The sequence below is a fragment of the Crassostrea angulata genome, chromosome 4 (genome assembly GCF_025612915.1).
Source record: "Crassostrea angulata isolate pt1a10 chromosome 4, ASM2561291v2, whole genome shotgun sequence".
In the NCBI taxonomy this organism is placed as follows: Eukaryota; Metazoa; Mollusca; class Bivalvia; order Ostreida; family Ostreidae; genus Magallana; species Magallana angulata.
The window spans coordinates 34271247-34281983 of record NC_069114.1 but is presented as its reverse complement, the minus strand read 5'-3'; the positions used below and the strand labels follow the sequence as shown (position 1 = coordinate 34281983).

General features: G+C 34.6%; 1 protein-coding gene across 1 annotated transcript; it reads right to left on the bottom strand.

The window, feature by feature from the left end:
* Positions 1–2067: 2067 nt before the first annotated feature.
* LOC128181243 (ctenidin-3-like) lies at positions 2068–3328 on the bottom strand. Its single transcript, XM_052849565.1, has 3 exons — positions 3212–3328; positions 2355–2839; positions 2068–2245 (listed from the first exon to the last, which is right to left on the bottom strand). Exons 1-3 carry the CDS (start codon positions 3303–3305, stop codon positions 2234–2236), a joined length of 591 nt encoding a protein of 196 aa, XP_052705525.1. The 5' UTR covers positions 3306–3328; the 3' UTR covers positions 2068–2233.
* Positions 3329–10737: the final 7409 nt, after the last annotated feature.

Here is a 10737-nt window from a genome sequence, read left to right as displayed (position 1 = left end):
ATGCATTCGTTGGTAAGCCCATTTTCTGAAAATGAAGTATTTTCTGAAAACGGGGCTAAAAATAGATTCTAACCAATAAGGTATTTCTCACTTGATCGATTAATAGTGATACCTTTTATTTATAAAATATGTACACCTTTACAGAATTTGCTCTTTAAAGATATATTTAGTACAAATAAACATTAATTCTTTTTCTACTTTCGTTTTACAAGATCTATTCATTTTTTTTTTTTAATGTTCTACTTTCGAAATTGTTTCTCGCTAATCTGGATTTTTAAAAAGGCTGTAATAAATACAGGGATTTACAGTAAAGTTCAAATATAAAATACACGTCACTGAATAATATTTTGCAAAACAATAAACAATTAAGGAACTTGATTTTGCTGAGTAATGTGTCGTAAATCTATTAAATTTTCGTCTTTTTCTCCAGAACCATGCACCTTCCTAATTTTAACCAAACTTGAGGCAAATCGGTCTTCTGTTTTTTTTAAGAGGATTCTTCAAGACCCCGTTACAAGGGAGATAATTAGGAATAATGAAGTCATGATGTTCTTCTCATGCATGTGCTAAATGGCTAGCAGTGATTTCCAAAAACTTTAAGAGTTTTCTGTCTGTAAACACATGTACGTACGATATATTTCAGTCTTTTCCAACAAATACCTCGGGTTCAGCCAGAGATATAAATAACAGAGATTGGCAACTAATCGAAATCTCGCGGTCCCTACGGTAAAGTATTCCCAGTTTAAATCAGTATATCTTTCTAATAAACAATCATATTGAAATATAAACAGATAAAACCTATTACCAAAACAATATTAAAAAGATAAGTTTTAAGAGGCAGTTGGCTACCCGTCGTCCGAGATTTCGCCACTGTTTTATAGCTGGCCAATATATTTTCTATATCTTAATCTTATTTTTCAATTTTTTGTTTCAAAATGTTTAAAACCCATGCATATTTTTCATGAAAACAATATGCTTTTGGTTTAAGATCATTATCTCAAAGTAAGTTTGGTCCCGTAACATTTTTTAACATCAAAACACGCTAATGGCGGAGTTGCCAATCTCTGTTATTTATGTCTCTGGTTCAGGTAAAGGAGCTCCATTTTTAAACTATAAACAATGCGATTTTTTATGAATTTTTTTCCATGTTTGTTTGGTCGTAAGAATGAGGCGACAAAACGTAAAGCTACGTCATGTTCATACTTTTACCAATTTAAGAACACATGTACATGTATATATATATATATGTTAAAATCTATAGATCAATCTTGGTTAATTGATCATGAGTCAGTAGAAATTTTCAAAGAAGTTCTAAATCAATCAAGGAAGAAATCATAATGGAATTTGTACGATGATCCCAGGGGTGTGGGCGGATCTAATGGAGGGTACGAAGTGTGGCCGAGATCTGTCGTTGGTTAAAAACGAAACTTAGTGTTTCGATAATTTGTCTGTTTTTTAATTGATTAAATATGAAAGAGAATAGCTTAATTTAATTCAGAATAAATTGTATTTTTTATACTATTTCGTCTTCCGTTTTACAATGAAAGGAGCGAATCAACCCTAACATTGGACAACTGACAAAACTGAAAAAAAAACCCAGTTTATTGTGTCAGCAAAATGCAAAAAAAAAAGGAGAGCAATGAAACTAGTGAATAGTTGAAAATACATCAATGAGCTGTTTTATTTGGATATCAATTTTAAAATATGAATTAATATGAATCGAAAATATATGACTACGGCATTTATTGCAGTCATCCTTTGTTTTCGTTTTCGTTTTCCGGGTAAAAACAGATGACGTGTCAAGGAAGACATTTTGATTTCTTCCCCTTTAATCAATTTTAATGGAACTTACTTGACATGTGACTATGTTTATTTTCGTTAAAAATCGTCAAAAATGACGGGAACAATAATTTGGGGCAGACTTCAACTATTTATAGAAAATTGCTCAAAGTTTCCTCGTGAGAGTGTTAAATCGAAATCCACGTGATTGTCTGATTCTAATCAGATTGCCTCTTCATATGATTTTTAAGCAAACAGTTACATGATAACAAAACAGGAACGAGTTGAAATGTTTTTATAAAACATTTTATTTCTTCAATTGCAATTTTATAAAAATAGAAATAACACATAAACCATGACAACAAGTCGGGACGTCGATGAATGAGTTTAGGCGCTTGGACCTCCTAGGGCTGACAGGAGACAAGGACCCTGGTAGGTGGTGTACTTGGTCACTTTAATAGTATCCCTGTAATATCAAAGGTCGACCGTTAGTATAAACAACAAGTGTACATGCATTGATGAATACGAACAATTCCCAATTTGCATGAATGATAATTCAGATGGATTATGCTTACCTTTCCTCTGGATCTGCGTCCGTATTTTCCACCGCTGCTGTATCCAAGACTGCCCCCGATGATTCCTCCACTTCCGTATCCACCTCCGATACCACCGTATCCACCTCCAATACCACCATATCCACCTCCGATTCCGCCGTATCCACCTCCAATACCACCATATCCACCTCCGATACCGCCGTATCCACCTCCAATACCGCCATATCCTCCTCCGATACCACCGTATCCGAATCCGTCATCAATACCGTATCCACCTCCGTATCCACCGTATCCGCCTCCGATACCACCGCCATATCCACTGCTATATCCAGCAATTCCTCCTATTCCACCATATCCACCTCCGTATCCACCTCCATATCCGCCGCCGTATCCGCCTCCATATCCACCTCCGTATCCGCCACCATATCCACCTCTTTTGTAGGTGGCGCTAGCGTAAACGACACAGAGGGCAAGGCATACAAACTTCAGCATTTTGAAAGGTGGGTCTAAAAGAAAAAGAAAAAGTTTTAGAATCAAGTAATTTTCATCACATTCAGAAATAATTTATTTCATTAAAACACCACCGATTTGATCATAATACAATAATTACTGGACAAGATAGAAGTACTCTCTCTAAGAAAAGAAACATTCGCTAAATAGTCACACAAATTAAAAATTAGCATATTTTTATACTTCTTATTTCACACATAAAAGATTATCCAAATGATAATATGTCCCTTTTATACCAAAAAACAAAATGCTTAAACAGAAAATGAAGCCCAAGATTGTTTTACAATTAAGAATGATAGCGTTTGGTTTCAGCTTTAAAGGATGTTCACCCTCTTGGCCCAGGGAGAGCTCGGAGAACACCGTCTTACCTGTTCTGACGGCTGATCCTGTCTGCTTGGTCCTCTGCACCCGCTTCTTTATATACTCTCCCAGGAGATAATGACCGAATAACCGCGGACACATTTATTGTCCCTTTCTCTACGTGACCCTTGTGATTAATTAACCCCATCAATCAGACAGTTCTCACCGGGAATAAAAAGCGTATTCCTTATTGGTTTCATAATGTAAAATGTCTTGTTTAGATGACAATTATGACTTTGCAATGTTTGTACATGTTGCATGTTGGTGATTTCAACAATCTTCAAAGAGATGCCGACGCGGACGTTTAGCTTTAAACATGCTTTTATTTATTTATTCATTTATTTTTTATTTATTTATTTATTTATTTATTTATTTATTTTTAGTTTAACTTTAAACATGCTTTCATCTACATGTATTTGTTCATTTATTTATTTACTTACTTTTTCATTCATTCGTTCATTTTTTTGATAATTCATTCATTTATTCCTTTAATCATTTTCATAACTTTATATGTATGTGTTTGTTTTTAAAAGAATTTTTTTATTCAAACGTTCGGCCTTTCTGAATGTTAAATAGATAATAAATGATTTATAAATACAAGCGTACATGCACCTCTTTTTTAATCAAAATGATAATTCGGATATTACATAAATACTGAACATGTTTTGCATTAAGTGAGAACGTTAAAGTGAACACAATCTTTTTTTATTTGAGACATGATTTGAAGAAGAATTTCTATGTTCTGGAAAGGGGGGGATACACGCAAGCAATATTGTATATCGTGTCATTCTTTTCCTATGCTCTATGTTCAAAGATATACTAAAGATAGTTAATAAACAGTCCGTAACTCTCACTACTGAGTAATTACTAATTAGTTAGTGATTGCATTGGTGTTTCTCTTTGTGACTCATCGATCGATATATAGGTATAGTTTCAATAATCGTACAGTAAATGTTATTGGCCCAACATTGATCTGAGTCACTCACAAGCAACCGAGACTACTGTTTACGAGATCTCCATGCCATACAATAATAGGGAGATAAATTACGGTGGTAATCACTGTTTCATCACATAATAAATGTACGTGCAGGCCCTTGTACACGAAATTCGCTGACCATTACTAACTGTCAATGTTTAGACGCACGCGCCTTTTGCCACATTCACGGGGGCATTCGAAGCGCGGTCTGGCATATACTGGTTTTCATTGCTAGCGGCCAATGGCCAGTTAGGCAGAACATATCTAGGGTGTGAATCTGCATGTCGTTATATAATTTACAAGGCGCATTATTTTTCTGTAAGACACTTTATTGTTGACAATTTTCTTGGGTAAAAAAAAAAAGAAAGGCACTGATCTCGCTCGAAACGATCAAATTTGTAAAGCTGTGTAGCACCTTAAAGGTATAGTGAGTATTATTTACACTGATAATTTCTCCAGTATCAGATTCTATTCGGTTCCAGTTTGAATGTTATTTCATTATTCGTATAAAATTGAACATAAAAGGTTAAAAAGCATTGGATTATCTGCTTGTGGTTTGGAAGATTTTAAGTCAAATGCTAGGAACCTACTGGCCCTGGCATCATAAGCGTGTACATGGTCCTGCATGTGACATCTATCACCATAACCACAGCCAGTATAAACAATCAATATGACATTCAATATCGGTACAGTTGCGGTGGGTTCCTATCATGGAGTTAGTTATGAGTAACCGTCACAGAATGTTACTGGGGGTTCGCTAACAAGACACAAAGTCTGGTCCTGGGGTACGGATCGCAATGTCCGTCCCTGTACAAGGCTTTATAATGGCTGATCCATGTTCGTTAAAAAAGCAAACAAAATGCATACATGTACATGTATACATAAATATGCATATACATGTAAATGTATGTCTAGACTGAGTAACACGTTAATTTAGACGGGGGATCTTTTAACCGATTTTTAGGGGGCTTTTTTGTTTTCTAAAGTCGACATCTTGATTAAGCGTCAAGCATGTCTATGCTCTACTATAAAAATGCGATTTCCTTAAGCGGGACAGGGCGTTGCAGTGTAAAATTATTTGTCAATGGATTTTTTTTTTGCTTTTTTTCAACACATCAGTATTAAGATGTCTTCTACAACATATATCATTTTCGTGACTACTTTCTCACTTTGCAAGGGAGATATTTTGACAGGAATTGCCCCCTTCCCCTTTTATGGCATTATAAAATTTTCTGATGATATCAATTTTCTGCAATGGTTATTTTTTTTCTCTGGAATTTATTTGCATATTATATTAATTGATTTTAAGAGCAAAAATAAATTCTAAAATTATTTACAACATTGGCTATTTTACATTGGCAACATCATAATTCTACAAAAATATTGCTAGAAACAACACTTCAAATTTTGGAGTTTATCATTCTAAATTTGAACACAAATATTTTACAATACATTATATCATAACTGTCATGTGATCAATGAAAGTCACGTGCTCTGTCAACGTTCTGTCCCCCCTTAAAGGGACTACCCTACAAAGTTGGAAGATAAATACAACGAATTTTACATCAGTATATAATCCTGTGTTTGCTGAAACTATAGTACGGCTTTCGAGAATATGTCTTCCAAGGAAATTTAATGAATGACCTCTGCCTTTGTCCGAGAAGATATTTATTAAGGCAGTTATATATTTCTTATGTACGGGACTGGACACATAGGGGACAATATATCCATTTATCGTGTAGATAACTGCAGCCTAGCTGCTCAGAAGACGCAGAAAATCCCCAGTAAGTGTCACCTCCATGAAGGCTCTACTTTGTCCACGTTATGATTAACTCGGTGAACAATGGATGCGCGCCCCCGAGCTGACACAATTAGCGCGGACTGCACCGGGGCGATAATTGTGCCCCATCTGGATATTCCACTTCCTGGTCCACGGTTAGTTTGCTCATTTTAAATGGATTCTCCTTAAAATGGATTCAGAGAGAATATTTACAAATAAGGTGCCTCGCCGTTTCTTAAAAAAATATATTTTTTAAAGACCAAAATACTAGCGGTTCTCAAATGTCTATTTGCAGGCATCTTTGATAAAGTGAAATACTAAGCTTGCTGTTGGTTGATTTAAGTTTTATAATCATTATTTACACATGAAACGAATCAATCATCTAGTAATGCCTTGTTGAAGTGGTGTATTCAATAATTTTAAAGCTAAATAATTTATTGAATTTTGATATCACAAAGACCTGTCAATACATGTACAATTACAGATTGCGAGAGACAAACCGTACAAATGTATTGTTTTTCTGTTGCAGGTTAAATAGAATCATTCAAGGATGCCGAATCATTGATTATAGAGGAAAAAATAATATATCTGTGCATATCTTACACATGCTTTGATTAAACACAAACCAAAAAGCCCCAGTATTTGTGTGGATGTTAAATGTAATTTATGTAGGTATTACTTACAAAATATATTTATATACATTCATGTAGATATAAAAGCAATAAAGCCTTTTGTACAAAGTCCGTTTGATACGATAAAACAACATGTGTAACACAATTTTTTGATTTTATAAGTATATTCTTTGATTTTCCTTGGCAATAATGCAACATATCTGGCCGTTTTCATATCCACTCTTTCTCCAAGCATGCCCCCATATACATGTACTGACCGCTAGGCCAAGTGCCTTTTGATTCCATTGTTTTGTGAAGCAGCATGTGTTTTTTTTTATGTACAGCAGTAAATTATAACGTTTCCATTCACCGTGTCGTTGACATGTTTATATTGCAATTAAATTTTCATATCTGCAGTTCGTACGTACATGTATCATGACATAACAGAAGGATTTTCGCCGTTAAACGGACATTATATTGGGCTTTTTATCTTCCATTGGTGAAAACGCATGATTTCACCGTTATGAATATTAATGATGTTTACATGTTCTCTGTTATCCGTCAATGACCACAGACGGTTCACGTATAACTACCGGTTATGAAATTATACATCATATTGTTGTTGTTTATCTGTATACAGCCTTTCCTTATTGGTTTAAGATAAAGGGTTGGCTATCGCCATCAAACTGTTTGTATTCATGAGATGAACATGCTTTTTTTTTTAAGAAATGTAATATTAATTCGAATATTTGAATATTAAACAAATGCTAGTAGGCCATATGTCTTTTATAATCGATTTGAATCAAAATTAAGATGAACAAATAAAAGAGAGAAAAAAGGAATAAATACGTTTTAAATAATTTTATTTTACATTTTGTTTTATGCATTAAGCCGTTGAGATTGTACATGTATTTAAATGCATGTATGAAAACGTAGTGGTATTACATCTTTGTTACATTTTTAACATTAGCGACGAGACTTTTTTTTTCAAATTATCAACTATCAGGGATTTGGTGATGAATAATTCTGATTGATTTTTTTCCGAAAAAAGGTATATAAAAGCTTTAGAAAGCACCTTTCATTATTTTATTGAAGGTAAATTATGGATGAACAGACACACACACATGTATATATATTCAAACATGTGAATACACACGATTCCATTCACATTCCTTAAAAACTGTGTAATACTGTATTACATGCATACAATATAAGCATTATCTGTACATATACAATTTATATAAATATAAATAAATAATAAATATTATAAGAGAACATACAGTAAAGTAAATAAAAAGGTCTGATAAAGATATACATGTAACTGTATGTAGTTATTCTTCCGATTCATCGGTTACTTTCTTCATCAAAGTTCGGTCCTGTGATAGCATTATATAGATACATGTTCTGATGACTTTTAATAACAATCGCAAAATTATTTAAGCATTTTAGAAGTTCACGATTCCTCATAATTCACCAACCTCAACTTGAGATAAAAAAAATCTTTAAAAAAAATAGCAAAACACTTTCGTCCTTTAAATATGCATCCATGAAATCACAAATATGTACATAAAAATAGAAAATGGCGTTAAAGATATAGTATCACACTCATGAATTCTCCGATAAGATAGGTAATGGGTCCGTGATGAAGAATTCATCGTTTTCAAGAGCTCTGTTCGTATTCTCGATCCACCGGCCTATCCATTCCTGCTTTTCGTCCGATAAGTTCTGTGGCGACGCCGGGCGCATCTTGTCGCTCGCGGGTCTACGGAAACCCCTTTTCATGAAGGAATCGCCGTTAATTATGGACAACTTTGGCGGTGACACTTTCGTTTGGCGGAAGGTGGCGATGCTAGGTAAGTTAATACTCCTGGCTAGCGGCGGATCCATCTGTTTTGTAGCAAATCGTGCATTGTCTTTCTTCATAAACGAGGTAGCCACATTGATCACGAGTTTCTGCGTCCCGTGACTCTGGGGTCGCTCGATCTCGAAGGAGGTTTCCCGCGGGAGCTGTAACCCCCCGATGGTCTGTGAGCGGTCCAGGCGGTAGGGGTTCTTCCCATTCTTGGTCAACCTCAGCCGGTGGTTCCGAGGGTGCTCGATGTGGCGCCGAACTAAGGTGGGCACAGGCGTGGCGTCTATTTTCAACGATTCCAGTTGCATTTTTTTCATTGAAATTAGTGTTTCACAATTATTGAATCACAATAAATCACATTGCAAAGCGCCCCATTTCTGGAGCACTAAAATCTACCAATTTGACACTAATATTAAAACATTTCCAATTGGTATTTTTTTCATAATTATTAATCCATTCTAAAAGAATATTTAAAACAGACTGTTCTCTGATACTAGCTACCAAAAAAAAAATCATGCCATGTAGCAACCCTATCCGAAGATCGCCATACGTCACAATTAGTCTTTTATCATGTAAACTATCAAAGACTGTGCCCCTGTGTACTTCAGGCATTTAAACATTTTTTGCTACCGTGAGACGCAATTATAAATCCGATCGTTAAAATAGATACATATTGCTGATTAATGGTGACCGACTACCGGCAATACACAGATAAGGCGAGCAGTTAAAAGACAACGCACCGGGTGTTAAAACTCAACACAGGGACCCCAACCTCCTGCGGTCCAAAAAAACAACCGTCAGCGAGGATTTTGGATTGTGGACGGTTTATAAAGAGAGAGATATTTTGTGCAGAGGAGCAGTGTAGGTAAATAGACAAAATACGCACATATCTCCTACAAAGCCGGGAAAGAAAACTCGTGTACGCCATAGTATGTAGGTCATCGAACTCGTTTAATCATAATACAAAGAATTTTTATTTAATTTGCAATTTTGAAGAGGACTACAGATTTATAATAACACGAGTAAAAACAAATCAATTTAAATAAAATTCTTCGTCACTTTATAAAGTATGTACAGTGTATGTGTATACGCGATAGCGTGAAAGATGCGAAATACATACACATACATGTAGCAATTGTGAATTCAATAGTAAACTTCGTCAAAACAATAGATAATTAATTAAAACGCCATTGATACACATGTTAAAAAAATGTACCAGAGTCAGCATTTAGAAAATACCACGAAAATCTACAATTACTGCGAGAGCTACACGAAATGAATAAAAAAAAAATGAAACAAAATTGCGATTTGTCAAAATGTTATTTATTATAACCAGAGCAGAAACAACCAAACTACATATAATTTTGTACTGCTTTACCTGTCTCGTACAAGTTTCATACCCAAGGAAAATTTATGTGTGGGTTCAACCAGGAACGAGCGACGGAGGAGACTCGAAAAGGTTATGTGAAGCAGTTTTAAAAATGTAGTTTGTATTACACTGTTGTGAGAGACGATATTACAAGATGCCGTCTTTTTCCTTACCTCTTTAAAATCCTTGGATACTAGTAATATATTGAAATTATGTGAACGCAGACCATTCGAACACATAGCTATGGTAGGAAAATAGCTTTTATATTATATATTAAACATTAAATCTTACTGTTCAGTTCGGTACATTTTGTGGTCTAATATTCATGTACATAGCTTATGACGGTCACGGGGAATAACTCTTGCAACATCTTACATTTTTTCTTAACTCTATGAGTGCATAAATCGTAATTGTTGTCATGAAATAGACGGAATGGCAGGCCCAATGAAAAAAAAAAAAACTCGGTACAAATTTGAAAGGTTCTGATTCGTAGAATAAAATGATACTAAATGGTTAATGAATGTGCTCTGTAATTGATGTTTTATCAGTGAAAATTTAATCGATCATTGTCTTAATTAAGTAATTGCTATCCGATAAACATAATTACTTACTTAGTTTCTAGAACCTCGTGTGGGTCTAAATTTTGTACATAGAGATTAGATCTAAATAACTTGAGGAATAAGGAATCGTTCTTTGAATATTATGATGTGATCAAATACGGCCAAATAAATACAATACAGCCTAAAGGGCTTCATGAAAGATTTGATTACGACCGACCGTATTTGATCACCTCATAATATTCAACGAAAGATTCCTTATTACTTACATTTATATAATTTTCAGCAATAGTATGATTAAATACTAAAACTGTCATTAACAAGCATTCTGAGAGTATTGCATAAGCAATACACGTCCCCTACCGGTTTGTATTATTCTATGAAAGCTT